Here is a 14,093-nt window from a genome sequence, read left to right on the forward strand (position 1 = left end):
CTGCCTGTAAGGCTGAACAGAGCTGTACTATAGTGCAGTTATCCAGTATTTTCAATATATGCATCCAGAAATTAAATTGTTTTGTTTTCCTATTGTGCTTTCATTCATGTGAGCATGAAGGTACCATCTGTTATTGATATATAGGACCCCATAAACATGCAGATCGATCCTCCTGGCTTACATAGGATAATCATTTAGCTTTCTTTGTATTAAACAGGAACAAGTTGATTTAATCCCCATACTAACGCAGTGAAAACCCTTCAGGCTTCTGCAGATAAGGAAGGATGCTTCGGCCCAAGTCACCTGTAACGGTACATCTGATGTTTGCAGCTCAGATACAAGTCTGGACTCAATTGCTTTGCTAAACTGCAGCTTTATTTTTTGTCTCTGGAAGGCAAGCGGACGCTGCGTGCTCATGGGCTTCATTTAACAGGGGCACATTTTGCACCAAGAGGCAAAGCTGATCAAGATGATCTTTGTCCATGTTTGATGAGACTGCACGGCTTATGGGCAGCAGCCCCCACCGGGACCTTCCCGTCAGGCACCGGTCCCCTCCACCGCCCCGGCACACACCCTGGGCACGCTTCTGTGTGGCACAGCCACACCATCGTGGCAGCGCATCCCGGCCCCATCCCGACCGCAACCCGGTGTTTCAGCCGAAGTCAGAGGCAGCAAACCCCTCGGTACCCAGGAGCGCTCGCCATGCCCGGCCCCAAAACGCTCCCACCTTCCAGCTGCCCTTCTCCTACCCACGGCCACGGAGACACGGGCACACCTGCACCTCCGAGAGGCAGCTATTATGTGCTTTTCCCAGGCGGCACCACCAGTGGAAATACCACTCAAAACACCTGTAAACTTTACTGTGGAAAACATGCCATTTTATGCCTTTGCTACCAGGCAGAGATTAAAGAGGGAGCTTATATTCGCAGGCAATCTGTTCACCTGGAAAGGGCTGCTTTGCTCAGGCACAGTCAAACCCCTCCATATGGGATGGAAAACGGCTGATGGTTTGTGCCAGTGCCCGTGTGCATGCACACGCACGCCGCTCCACGGGTCTGAAACGGGAGCCTGGCTCCTCACAACCAAACCAGAGCTCAAGAGAGCAAAGCTAAGCTACCTGCGCCACGGAAACAGCAGCTCCGACATCAGCCTTCGGAAAAAAATCCGAGTTGACAGCAGAGGAGGGAAATGCTCCATTTGATCTGCTAATTGATGCTGACTGTCGAGTCAAGGAGCTGTGTTCTGGTTAACTCTCCATTTTGCTTCCCAGCCAACTATCTCTGATTAACGCTTGTTTCTTGGCTCAGGCCGATACAAGGCTTTCAGGATCAAATGCTTTTCATCTCCGAGCTGTGCAACAGTAAGTGATGACTGGCACCAGCAAGCTGGAGCGAAACCGCATGGGAACAACAAAATTTGTTTCAGAGAGCATGGCAGTGAAATACCAAACCCTTCACATTTAGGAGTAGAGGCTTCTCCAATGGCTTGTTCTCTGGACTGATACAAGGCTGGATTTGTGCCCTCCTGGAAGACTGACCACGTACCCACACAAACTGTGTGGCCTCAATGTCCCCCTGCAGTTAATTGAGACATTTTACTATATTCCAGGGGAAAACATAAATACTTTGTGTCCCAACTATTGATGATTCTTAAATACCGCACATATTTTCAGTTAAACTTTCTGGTGTAGCGGTTTGGTGGCGGCAAAGAATGTCAGGACTTTTTGTGCGCTTCCCTGAAACAACAGTTGTACAAAGGGAACCACCACTTCGCTGCAAAAAAAAAAAAAAAAAAAACCCACAAGAATTTATAAAGAACCAAGCTCTCCACGCATGGCTAAATGTCCTCCCATGCAGCCTCGCGTTTCCAAATGTGAGAAAAGCCATTACAGCTACACCCAGCAGACGTTTCAGTCATGGTCTCTTCTCATCTATTTACAGAATTCACATTTTGACTGATGCAACAGCAAACAAAGCCGACAGTGAGATTCGTCCCAGTTCCAGCCTCCTCTCCCTCGCAAGCGCCGTTCCCTCAGGCACCGTGGGGATAACCACGTTCGGCATCACAAAGCATCTTCCCTCCCTCCTGCCCGGCCAGGAACATAGCGGACTTTCCCCTTATGCCCCAAATTAAAACAAGAGGAATGACAGAGAAGGTGAGAAAGTTTTTGGAAATTCCCCCTTCCATCGCCAGTGTGGCTTCTGAATTAAGGACTCGATTTTTCCTACATTCTGCTGAAGGCGCGTGCCCAGAGAGCATCCCCTCCCTGTGCCCCCCGTGTTCCAGGTGGGGAACACCTGCAGCAGCTTTTCCCCAGGGGACAAGCGAATACTCCTCTTTAACACCAGCTCTGAATCCTGGCAACACTGGAGAGAGGCTTTGAAATGCCGCAGTGGGAGCGGTAAGTGCAAGATGTGTCACTTGTAGATAGAAACACTATTTTGAGATATAGAACATTCAGATATTTTAAATATTAACTATTAAAAGCAAACATTTTTTAAATTCCTACACAAACACATATTTATAGCCCAGTTTGACACTGGCTGGCTGAGACGAGGCTCAGTCCCAAGCAAGAACCATACGCACAGCATCAGGACCTAGCCAGCCTTTATTCATCACAACCCCAATTAATTCAGATTGCATTTAAGTCTTGCCTAGGCCCAATCCATAAAGAGCTCGGGACACCGGGCAATGCAGAGCTTCACCGCAATTTAAGAGGTATGATAATGAAAATACTGCTCTGACCCAGCAGAGACGCATGCCAGCACCGAACTTCAGGACAACTCATCACAGCTAAATGGAAACCTCTGCAGGACGAAGGCTTTGCATCTGATCTTAGGAAAACTATTTAGAAGTCACATTCTTTTTCTCTAGGCATCATTTTTCTTTTCAGGCAAAGATACATACAGCTCCCCTGTTGTCACCTAACGGGTAGGAGGGTCTCTGGGCAGATGCCCTCAACGCCCGCATCCCACCCAACACTCCAATTTCCTCCTGACCTTCCCCTGAGCAAAGACAGGCCAACCCTCAAGTCCTACCCGTGCTTCTGCTCAGCGTAACGGCACAGAACGGATCTAGGTGTTATTTTTAAACTTTTTTAGCACACATACACCAAGTAGCACAAGCTCTGGTTCTAGGAGCAGAGAGCACAGGCACCAGAACACGACCGAGTTTTGTCGGATTCCTCTCGTGCTGGGAGTCTGCAGCCCGGGCAAGGAGGGGCTTGGCCCCCCCATGTGTGTAGGACCACCGGAGGTGTGCAGACAGCACTGTGCCCACCAGCTGCGCTTCTCCCTCCCCCAGAAATGGAAGGCCAGCCCTTACCCCTTTGCAGATTGCAACTGCCTCCTTGGACATGGACTTGGGGTAGGCTACATTGTGCTCCATGATGGACTGGAAGAGCTCATCTTCATCTTCTCCCTCAAAGGGAGCCTAGAGCAAAGCAAACAGAGGTTCAGTGGCATTTCCCGATCTTTGAGCTTCCATTTGCTGCTGTGATCCTCAGACACGAAACCGGCCCCGGCTGCGCTGCACGGTGACTCGTGTCTCAGCATCGCAGTCCCCGGAGCTGCATCCATGGCTTCATCTCCAGCACCGAGGAGACGGCACCCCCCCCGCCACATGCCAGCAACAAAACAAATTACATGTCAGCATATGCTCACAATGGAATTTAACACAATCCCATAGGAATCAATTAAAATTCAATTACCTGGCCAGCTAACATTTCATAGAGCAGGACTCCAAATGCCCACCAATCCACAGACTTCCCATAGGGCTGATAAGCAATTATCTGAAAACAACACAAACAGCAGGATTACACTCCCGTTTTTAACCTGTTGGCACAATGCAAACTAATTTCAAGCTGTAGTCCAGGTCAAAGGGACAAGGTTATTTGCTGAGACACCAGTCCCTGCCTGGTGGGAAATTGCAATTATAAATAGAACGTGCTATAGGCAAAAGGTTCAGTACCTTTAAAAAAAATCATCAGCCCTCAAATGTGCACTAAATATTAGGAAAAAAACCAGAATATTCACTGTGATTTGAGACAGATTCATTCCGATTCAGACAAAACTTTAGCATATTTGTTGTGCTCTTGCAGACTTGTCACAGCCAGGCGTGTCGGAGCAGGAGCAGCAGCCGTTCTTGCTTACCCTGATGCACTTTGGGATTTTTTTCCGGCTGAATTCAGTGCAGTTGGTTTGAAATAACAACACAGAGTTTGGCCCTCCATGGATAGTACATGGCCCTTTAAAACAGACTTGCAGCATATGGGTACTGAAAACCCTCTGTATTCCAGGCTGCCAGTTTGCTTTCTATTATTTGCTGCAGAACATCCCTTACAAAATAACCTAATAACTAACGGCCCTATCCTTACCTGCACAATGTGGTTGTTTTGGAGTCAGCATATAACTTTGGGGTTTTATTTGTGTTTTGTGGTTGGTTTTTTTTTTAATTCAAAAACATTAACATTTATTTTGGATAAGGCACAAACCCATGAATTTTTGTATTTTTCCATGATTTACTCTGCAAAATCTGAAATATCCTAAATTTCATATTCAGAGGACCGTGCAGCAAAGCCACCCAGCTAACCTGCCTCCGTAGAGCAGGTGACCGTGCGTGTCGGTGGTTTGGGGTACCTACAGCTGAACCCAGCGAGTGGTCAGTCCCTTGCCAGCAAGACCCCACAAGATGAGCGGCCGGTGAGGAACGGACCCAGCCCTGGGAGAGTCCCACAGCACCTTCCCACGGCACCTTCGCCACTCGGCTCTACGTGTCCCTCGGCTCAGGTGCACAGCAAGACACCGGGTCTGCACCCCTGGCCGGGGGCTGCTGCAGCAGCCAGCCCCCTCCTTCCTTCCCTTCCGCACGGGGGTGCCCCCAGCCTCCAGCACGCCCGGGCTGCAGCAGGAGGCTGCAGACACACCTGAAGGGCAGCAGTGACAGGTCCGACCCAGGGACCACAGAAGGAGCCGGGCTCCCACGGGCACCTTTCTACTTTGAAGGGTCTTTCAAGCTCCGGTTTATTTGCTGGGTTGCTGCTGAAGGGTGTAATTTCAGCATTTGGGGTTTGACAGGCCTTGGGCTTTGCCATCTGTTACTTAATGCAAAACAATGACGCAATTTATTCATCCTAATTACAGAATTGTATTCTGCAAAGATTCCGATACTCAAGTGCAAATGCAAATCGTATGCTAATCAAAGGAGAACGCACACAGCAATCCAGCCTCAGAGGTCTGCTCCTGCCATTGCTACCCCTGCTCCCATGCAAGGCTCCGGTCCCACGGCTCCGTGGCTGCGGGCAATGCCTGCAACCTCAAGAGTCCTCGTGTTCAGCCTCCTCTGCCCTCGCAAAAGACCTCCGCAGAATCCACTGGGATCCAACCAGGAGGTGCGTCAAGATGCAGGTCAGGTGCTGCCACCCCCCCTAAGAAGAGATGAGTTCCATGCTGCGAAAGCATCAGCACCAAGGCAAGATTAGAGAACAAGACTGATGCCAGTCTTCTCTTCTGTGGAGTCCTGGTCCTGGTCCAGCCACACGTCCAAACACGGTGACACGACTCCAAGTGCCTTGACAGCATCCTGCGGTTGGTCAGACCCTTCCTGCTGAGATCAGACGTTGAGTTTCAGCTCTAGAAATCCCCCAACCGAGTGCACTTAAAGGTTCTCCCACTTGTTTTTCAGATGATTTACGAGTGCTCTGGGAAATTTAGGTGTGAACTGTTCACACCATAATGGCCTTTAAAAGAACACAGCACTTAGAAGAAACCCTTGCAGAAAAGCAGTCTCTGTAGATTGAAGTCGCGGACTGCACGTTAGGAGAGGTCAAAACGCAACAGCTGAAGAACAGGTTTTGTTCAGAGGAAATTACACACGGGGGTCGCTTGCACTCAGTACCTGTCACCTTGGCACGCAGAGCTGTGTCTTAGAATAGAGAAAGCCCTAAAGATGGGTCAAGCAAATCACAGGACATTTTTTACCCTGAAGACATGTTGGCTCGAGATCATTGCAGCTTCCTAACGGGAGGAAGCACGGTCTGGCAGAAGGGCCCTGGGATGGAGCTACACACAGGTACCCCAGCTCTGCTGCAGGCTTGGCCACCCAGCAGGAGACCATGCCAGAACTGTATGCCCTCTATTTCTATTCACAATGCAGGGGATGTGTGTATTCACTCCTTTGAGACCCACTCTAGCAGGCTTTAACACTGTTCCTGGGTACCGTAGTGATTTGCATCCTATTTCCCATCTTCCGTTTTCCTTTTGGAAAAAAATTAAAAATAAAAAAATAGAGCAAGCAGAAGAAAATAAGAGTTTAAGTGATGATGCTCAGGCAAATACCAAGAGAACCGGTCATTTGTCCTGCTTTGAAAGAGTATTAATCACATACTGCAACTGAGCTATGTACCAACAGGAGACCAATATTAATCTTGGTAGGATGAGGATATGTAATACACATTTGAACGAGTAATTAAAAACCTCTCTGGCTGCAGCAAAACACAATGTAGTTTAGCGTACAAGTGCATCTAGCTATGTCCTAGCAAAGAGAATCTCTTTCTCTAAAATATTTAAATGAATAAATATTAATCTCATCATTGAAAATTCAGCAGAGTGAGAAGATTTCAGAGGGATATTTTTATGTTAAGGGAACAGGCGTTCAGGAATAATTACCTACCTGAATTTCACAGGTCTGACATTAAATTGCACCCATACGACACTTCATGTAAGTGTCATATGTGACTCCATCACATAAGTAATAATCAAACGCAAAATAATGTTTGAGTGATCTAGAGCTGTATAGAGGGAGCCTCTCCTCATCAGGCACACAGCCCTTTCCTGCAACTAGCGAGCTGGAGAGATCTAAAGATTACCACTTCACATGGAAGTATTATCCACTAATAATTCAATTTTTTCCCACCGGTGATGTTGTGCTGGGAGCAGCTGTCACACGCAGCGAGGGGCAAAGCCGAGCTCCTGGGCTCGGCTCTTCCAAGAGCAAGGAAGCGTGTGAGGAGCAGCCCTTGGTGGTTTGAGCGTGCCAAGGATCAGACAGGCACGGGGACACCAGCGGCACAGACGTGGGGAAAACACCCAGAAAGAAAAAGTACTGCAGGGAGACCAGCACAGAGGATTTTCTGTGCTTTGAGGCAGAAGCAGGGCACGCAGCCAGAGGCAGATCCAACATCGCTGCTTCCTTAAAGGCTGCTGTGGGGAGACGGACAGTGCTGAGGGGATGAACTTTCCAGGCTGTGAACTCACTAATGTCCCTGTTTCAATCAGAAATCTGTCCAAAGCAAACTCATCCCATGGAAAAGAGCATCAGACAGGCTGCTGAAACATGTACGGAGCATCTACTGTCTTTCTGCATCCCCTACCTCAGGTGCAATGTAGTCTGGAGTGCCGCAGAAGGTCTTGGTAGTCACCCCATCCCAGATGTTCTCCTTGCACATGCCAAAGTCTGCGATCTTTATGTGCCCCTCGCTATCCAGCATCACGTTGTCCAGCTTTAGGTCTCTACAAAGAGAAAGCAAAACAATGACACAAAAGGCCACACGTGAAGCCACCCAGCAAAGACGCAAGTTTCCCGACTCCAGGTGCTCTCCTGTGAGTGAGCTCTGGCTTCGTCTCACGCCCAGACTCTTTGTAGGATAATGTTTGGGGAAACGAGTAAAGATAAATCAGAGATCTGTCAGGATGAAGTGTTTAGCTCACTTTTAACCCACAGGAACACCATGCTGGGCAAATCGCTTTTAAGTGTATGATGGAAAACACTCTCATATAGCACAGAGACAGATTTAATAGATTTTTTTTTTGCGCCTATGAAAATCAAAGTGTACTTAAAGCTCACCAGCAACAAAGAAGTACCTACTCAGCAGAAGTCCTTGCATCACCTATGCTATGCTCCCCCATGAAAATACAAATCAACCATGTTTCTCTCTGATCCTGGTCCACAGAGTATCTGTTGGTTACACCCAACGCTGCAGGAGCTTTGCTCTTCAGCACAAATTGTAGAGACAGTTTCAGCTGTAGAGCTCCTCATCCCACCCCCTGACCAGCCTCTCCAGAGGTGGGTGCTCCAGCCAGAAGGACAGTTTTGTAGCAAACACTCAGTATCTCAGGTGTCATTTATACATTACCAGCCATGTAACTACCATGCAGTTCTGTGATCCGGGCCATTCCTGGCTTACGCTCTCTACAGTAAAGCATTAAACAAAGGTCTCCATTTCAATATCGGAGCATGTCTGCAAGATTTCCCTCGCCCGAGGGTGACATTAAGTGACAAGGCAGGTGACAGAGCGACACATGGTGCAGGCTCATCGGTTCTGCCGGCCAGGTCTCTGCAGCTCTGCCCAGCTGCACACCTCGTCTGCAGGTGAAGAGCAAGCGCATACCATGTGTGCCGGAGCTGGCATGAAGGGCACAGCGTGTCTGTGTGAACCCTCTTCTGAGAGACCCAGGGCAGACAGACAAGAGCCTGGATTTGGATTTGGAGGAAGGAAGGAAGGAAGAAGGGGCACTGGGGACCGGCAGACCTAGAATCTCTCTGTAGCGGCTGATGGCAAAAAACATCCCTCACGTCAGGTTTGCTCCACTTCTTTCATCTCTGGAACAGTTTTCAGCATCTTATAACTTCAGTAGCACAGCTGGCATTTCTTTTTGCAAAGCAGTTAATGGGATCTGACACTCATTAGGATGCTCTGCTCTACCTTGGGCTCTGGGAATACTCCCGAGCAGGGAAGAGCAGCGGTACACCAGCTCCAGTGCTGAACCAGCAGCCTCAGAGCCCGGTCTGGCACTTGGCAGTAACCTAGCTAACTCTGGATGCTGTAATCATATTGTGAATGGAAAAGAAGTTTTAGTGTCTGAACCAGAAGTGACAGACTTGCACTGCAGATCTCAGAATAAGCCATTCGTAAGGCACTCACTCTAGTGTTAACGGTAAGAAAATAGTGCCCTGCAGCAAAGTATGTGGTTCAGAATTGGTCCATGCTGGCAGAGAGCACTTGTGTCATATGGAGAGAAACGCACGAAACTGAGGCAAGAGAGGAACCAAAGCTGCCTTCCTATAAAACAGGGACAAAACCAAGAACCTTCTCAAACACCAGCAACACTACGAGGCCCCCAGCTCCGTTTCGGGTGTGCGTACCCAACAGGCAGCTGCCAGACCCCATCTGTGGCACGAGCAGGGAGGAGAGCCCCGTGGCCGGTCGCTGTACCGCAGAGCCGGCAGTGGAGCCCTGCAGAGCATCGCCACCGTTGCATCGCTCTGGCTGTGGCTGGAGTTCTTGGGGGAAGAAAGGAAGGAGGAACTTGCTCACCTACCGATAAATGATGCCTTTGCTCTGCAGGAAGAAGAGGCCAATGGCTATTTCTGCTGCGTAGAATCTGAAATGAAAGATTCAAAAAGACGACTGATAATTAAAGGAGATGAATCAAAATGGAAACCTTTCAAATCCAATCGTGCTAAATAAAACGCGTTGGGCATACGTGACCAAAGGATAAAGACAGCCACAACACAAAAATACCAGACAAGTATCACACAAGAATGACACAAACCACCCTCTGCTCCTATCGGGTAGGGATGCGATCAGGTTGCTGTGGGCTAGCAGGGGGCTGTCACTTCTTATTACACAAATTCTCATTAAGCGAGAGCTGGGATCTACGGCCGTTCGTTACTGTGTGCTGGCAATGTGGCTTGAAAAGTTATCTGTCATCTCGGGGAGGCCGAGGAGATAAAATGCACTACCACCGCTTTCTTTAAGGAATATTCTAGGTCTCAGAGGACTATGCCAGAGTGCAAAACATCAGTTCAAACCCATCCGGGGTCTGCTCACTGTTTGTGATTTTTATTTAAGCATATGAAGGCTTTCATGAACACATTCTGCTCTGTCCAGGTTACAGGGAGCAGGAGACAAAAGCCACCAGTTAACACTCAGGTTGGCAACCCCAACAGAGGAGCCACAGACCCAACGTCCCTCTCATATCCTGGGGAAGGGCACGGGCAGAACAGAGGCATGCTGGCAGCACAGTGGCTGGGAGCTCACCCAGGAAGCCTCCAAACCTCCCTGCCTGGTGCTTTTATGGTCAATTATTTACCTATCCACAAGGGCAATGTATCCTGAAGATGACCTAGAGGCACCAGCATCCTTAACGCCAGGCAAAGAATCATCCTGCATCTTCAGATTCCTGCTGTCCTTCCTTTCCCCTCCCTTTCTGCCCAGAACTTGCACCACAAAAGCCTGTGGCTTGGACTATATTTCTAGCTATATGACAAAGGTACATCAAATACCTACCCAGAAGGTGCCAAGCTAGGGCTACTGAACTTACACAGCATGTGGCTCTTTAAACCTCCCAACCTGCTGGATCTGGTACATTAAGTCCCCACCATTCACATATTCCATCACGAAATACAAGCGATCCTAAAGAAAAAAAAAAGCAAGCAATTAGCAGCAGAATTATTAGAGCAGGGAGTGTGCAGGGGTCAGAGATAAGGACCAAAGCAACTGACAGCTCCAGTAATATTTTTCATGGCAACACAATTATTATCATTGCCCTCCCCAAGGGGTGCAGGTGGAGCTCGTGTTCATACGGAGTCCATAAGACAGATGTACTAATCCCTTTGCAACGCTCTGGACTTAAGCTCTGCACCTTTGCAGATAGATCTGATCGAGGGGGCAAGTGGAGGAATTCCTAAACCAGAGGTTTTCCACTTCCCATTAATAAATTTGCTCTCATTCTTCACTGAAGCCATTTTGCAGGGTGTTTTATCAGACAGCTCCTTGCTGGTATTCCCCCAGGCACTGCAGGGCTTCAATTAAGAGACGCACAAGAGACGTGAGCAGTTCCTACGGGGACCAGCCTCCATGCACAGGCAATAACCGGTACAATTTGGCCAAGCACCAGGAGGGATGTGCGATATTCCCAGCTCACCAGTCTCGCCCTCTCCCCAAGAGCAGCCTGCGGCAGCACCGGGATGCACATGCCTGCAGGGGACCCAGCAGCCCCCCGTGAAGCCGGGGAGGCAGGAGGAGGCTGCATCACCCCCCTTATCCAAACAGCCTCAGCACATCCCCTTCTCCTTGCTCCTCCCAGCCTGGTCTGAGGGCACACTTAATGTTCACATATGGTTAATTAATTAAGTCATTGTTAAGAGTAGAACAAACAGGTCAATCAGTGACTTCAAATCAATTAAAATACTTATTAGTAAGCGCGATCACAGCCACCTGTAAGCACACACAGACTTTGCCTCTAATGTATAATACGCACTTTGCTTTCATTAATTAAGACTCTCCAGATTAAAGCACCCCTCCTCTTCCACAGTGTGGCAGCCACGTAGGTACAGACCTAAGAAATTCCCAAGTAAGCTTCTGAAGCGATGTGTTTTTCTCTGCACCACGCTGTCCCCAGGGAAAGCCAAGCCGTTTGCAGGGGCAGGCTCGGGCTCGCACCATGCGCTGCCCTGGAGCCGCGGCGACTGCAGTGAGCTGGCGAGGGTGTTGTACACACAGCACGGCTCCTGCATTCATTGCTAGCATTAGTCCTGCTAGATGTAAGCCCGGTCCTCTAAACATTGCTAGAAATTTGAGAAAGCATGGGTCATGATCAACCCCGAGGAGAGCTACGAGGCAGTAAACAAGGCCTGAGTATTCCCACGAAGCTCAGAACTGTAGATTAATAAAACAAAAGCAGCTGGATCTTATCATGCCATGTCTGGACAGAGCTCTAGCACGAGCCCTGCAAGTCCTGGGAGGCAGAGAAGACTTGGGCAAGCAGGAGCTCCACATCAGCGACACCTTCACCCTGGGGAATCTGTGCCCTTGAAATTGCACCTCCCTCTGATGTTTCACAGCTCTTTCTTTTAATGGGAAATGACTGTGAAGAAAATCGTGCAAGACTACCCAAAACCACCACCCTAAGCCGTTGCAGGACATTTCTGGGGGAGGGAAAAGCGACGGCTCCAGACCACCGGAGTGCATGCAGGAGCAGGACACAGACTGCCATCCGAGTGGGTCTGCCCTGCCAGCAGGCATCTGTGCTCCGACCTGTGCATGTGCCATTAAGGAGGAGAACAGCAAAGCGCTGTGCAACGCCGGGCCCGAGTCGCCCTTCTTACAACAAGCGATTCTTTACAGCCTGCAAAAACCAGGCGTGGGGCCTCGATGCACAGGAGCCCAAAGACATCCCCGCGCTCGCCCCAGCCCCACACCGCAGAAGGATAGACACGAAGGCTGGAGCACTGCAAGAGCTTCAGGTTCACACTATTACGTAATAATTCATAGTATTTCCCATTCCTCATTTCCTGCTTAAATAAACCTTGCCCTGCTTTTAAGACAGTATGAACAAGGAGCCCAGAAGATACGCAAATGTGAGCATCACCACGATAAGGGCTATGGTGTAACTCGGGTAATCGGCTCCTCCAGCCCGGGCGGGCGCAGCACAGCCTGGCGATGCACAGTGCACCCTGACAGCAGGGCGGCCTCAAAGGTAATTAAATACAGTACCTAAGGGGCAATCAGGCTATGTAAAACACGTGGCACTGATGGGACAGAAAAGAGATTTCGGCTTATCAGATGACTGGGAATTTCAGAGCATAACCCTCTGTAAATGCCTGCCTCTGCCAAGGCAAGCAGTAAGGCACGGGGCAGGCAAAGTCACCTTCAGCAGCCACTGTCATGCTAGTCATCCTGTGATAGTAACTGGAAAGCAAAGCATTAGTGTGCTCATTTGCAGCTGTTTCCTAAATATATCGATCGACTTCAAGAAGGAAGAATATTAAAAAGATGGTCTCTTGAAACAGCCAGCTGAGCTTAAAAGCAGGATTTGAGCTTTCCTCATTTGGGTGGAGAAGAGAATGCTGGTGCTTCAGAGGAAAAAAAAACCATCATGAATAAAGCAGCCAGATGGCTGGCCAGCCTACAGGCTGCAAGAGAGGGATGGATACGGAAAGCTGTCCTGGCTCTTGTCTACAGCAGAAAAGGACAGGGTCTGTCCAAGTCTGGAACATCTGAACTCACTGAGCAACAGCAAGTTAGAGATACGGAAATACCCCCTGCAGAGATGTGCGTGGAGCTGGTAAACACCCCCCCCTTCCTTGGGCAGCCAAGACACAACTCGTGGGGCTTCTTCTAATGCCTGCCTTCTAATTAACCACTCGTCGGGTCCTCCTCCTGTCTGAGTCCACACTGGGAACATGAGGGAGAGCCAGGACAACAGCCGAGCTCCCCATCCACCCGTTATTTATCATTTCTCGGTGTCACTGCTGCTGCTGAGCCCCAGAGGGAAGGCATGGCTCATCCCGGGACACCGGCTCACCCTGGGACACCAGTTCACCCCACCTCCCGGCAGCCCCGGCTCAGACCCAGGACCTCTTTGGGGTACAGCACCCCAGGATCCAGCATGCGGTTAAGGCTTCTCTCCTTGTTCTGGTCCAGGCAGGAGCTCTATCATTGCTCATCTTCACTTTTTAAAACGCAGATTTAGGGCTTTTCTCTCTCCCACCAGTCGCCGAACTAACATCCCCAGCTGAGAAGTGTGCTCTGGACTGTGCTCCCAGAAATCTAAGTGCTTTGTGCCAGCAGTTGATAATACACCCTGCTATACATTTTGATTACATTACAAATATGATTACTATTAAGCTACTATAGGTCTGCCAGGAATAATCCTGCGCTGACTCACTTCAGATGCCAGAGAGATGCTGTGTGAAATAGCTTCTCCTGCCACATTCTGATTACTGTGCTGCAAAGCCGGTCCGCAGGCTTTAAATACACTGAATGTGTTTGGTAAATGAAATTCCTGGGACAATATTAAAATGTAATCCTCCTGGATAGCATTGTCATCGTTCTAAAGGACTCTGCTGATTCCCTCTCCCTGCTCCTGCTGACACGTACCTGGACATTTTCGTGCACAGGTTGCTCAACGACTGGCCAGAGATTGCTTTAAAAGTCCCCTGTCCCCTTCCCCACTCCCCCTCCCCGCTTTTGATTTGTACAAACTCAACCGCAGGCCCATTTCAAACTGAATTTCCTGCACTTTGCAGTAGGTTTCACTCTCTACTCAGATTTTTGACTACAAGAATGAATCTTGAGAAAAAGCGCAGCA

At 49.2% G+C, this 14,093-nt stretch overlaps 1 protein-coding gene across 2 annotated transcripts in view; it reads right to left on the bottom strand.

Annotated features, from left to right (window-relative positions):
• The window catches only part of PRKCB (protein kinase C beta), a 133,382-nt gene that overhangs the window by 19,904 nt on the left and 99,385 nt on the right, over window positions 1–14,093 (bottom strand). For both annotated transcript variants that reach the window (XM_075767396.1, XM_075767395.1), the window contains exons 11-15: window positions 10,323–10,414; window positions 9,318–9,380; window positions 7,370–7,508; window positions 3,710–3,790; window positions 3,325–3,432 (exon numbers count right to left, since the gene is read on the bottom strand). In XM_075767396.1, coding sequence (XP_075623511.1) covers window positions 3,325–3,432; window positions 3,710–3,790; window positions 7,370–7,508; window positions 9,318–9,380; window positions 10,323–10,414 — 483 coding nt within the window. The remainder of the gene's footprint in view (window positions 1–3,324; window positions 3,433–3,709; window positions 3,791–7,369; window positions 7,509–9,317; window positions 9,381–10,322; window positions 10,415–14,093) is intronic.

Source organism: Balearica regulorum, chromosome 15 (genome assembly GCF_011004875.1).
Source record: "Balearica regulorum gibbericeps isolate bBalReg1 chromosome 15, bBalReg1.pri, whole genome shotgun sequence".
Lineage (NCBI taxonomy): Eukaryota > Metazoa > Chordata > Aves > Gruiformes > Gruidae > Balearica > Balearica regulorum.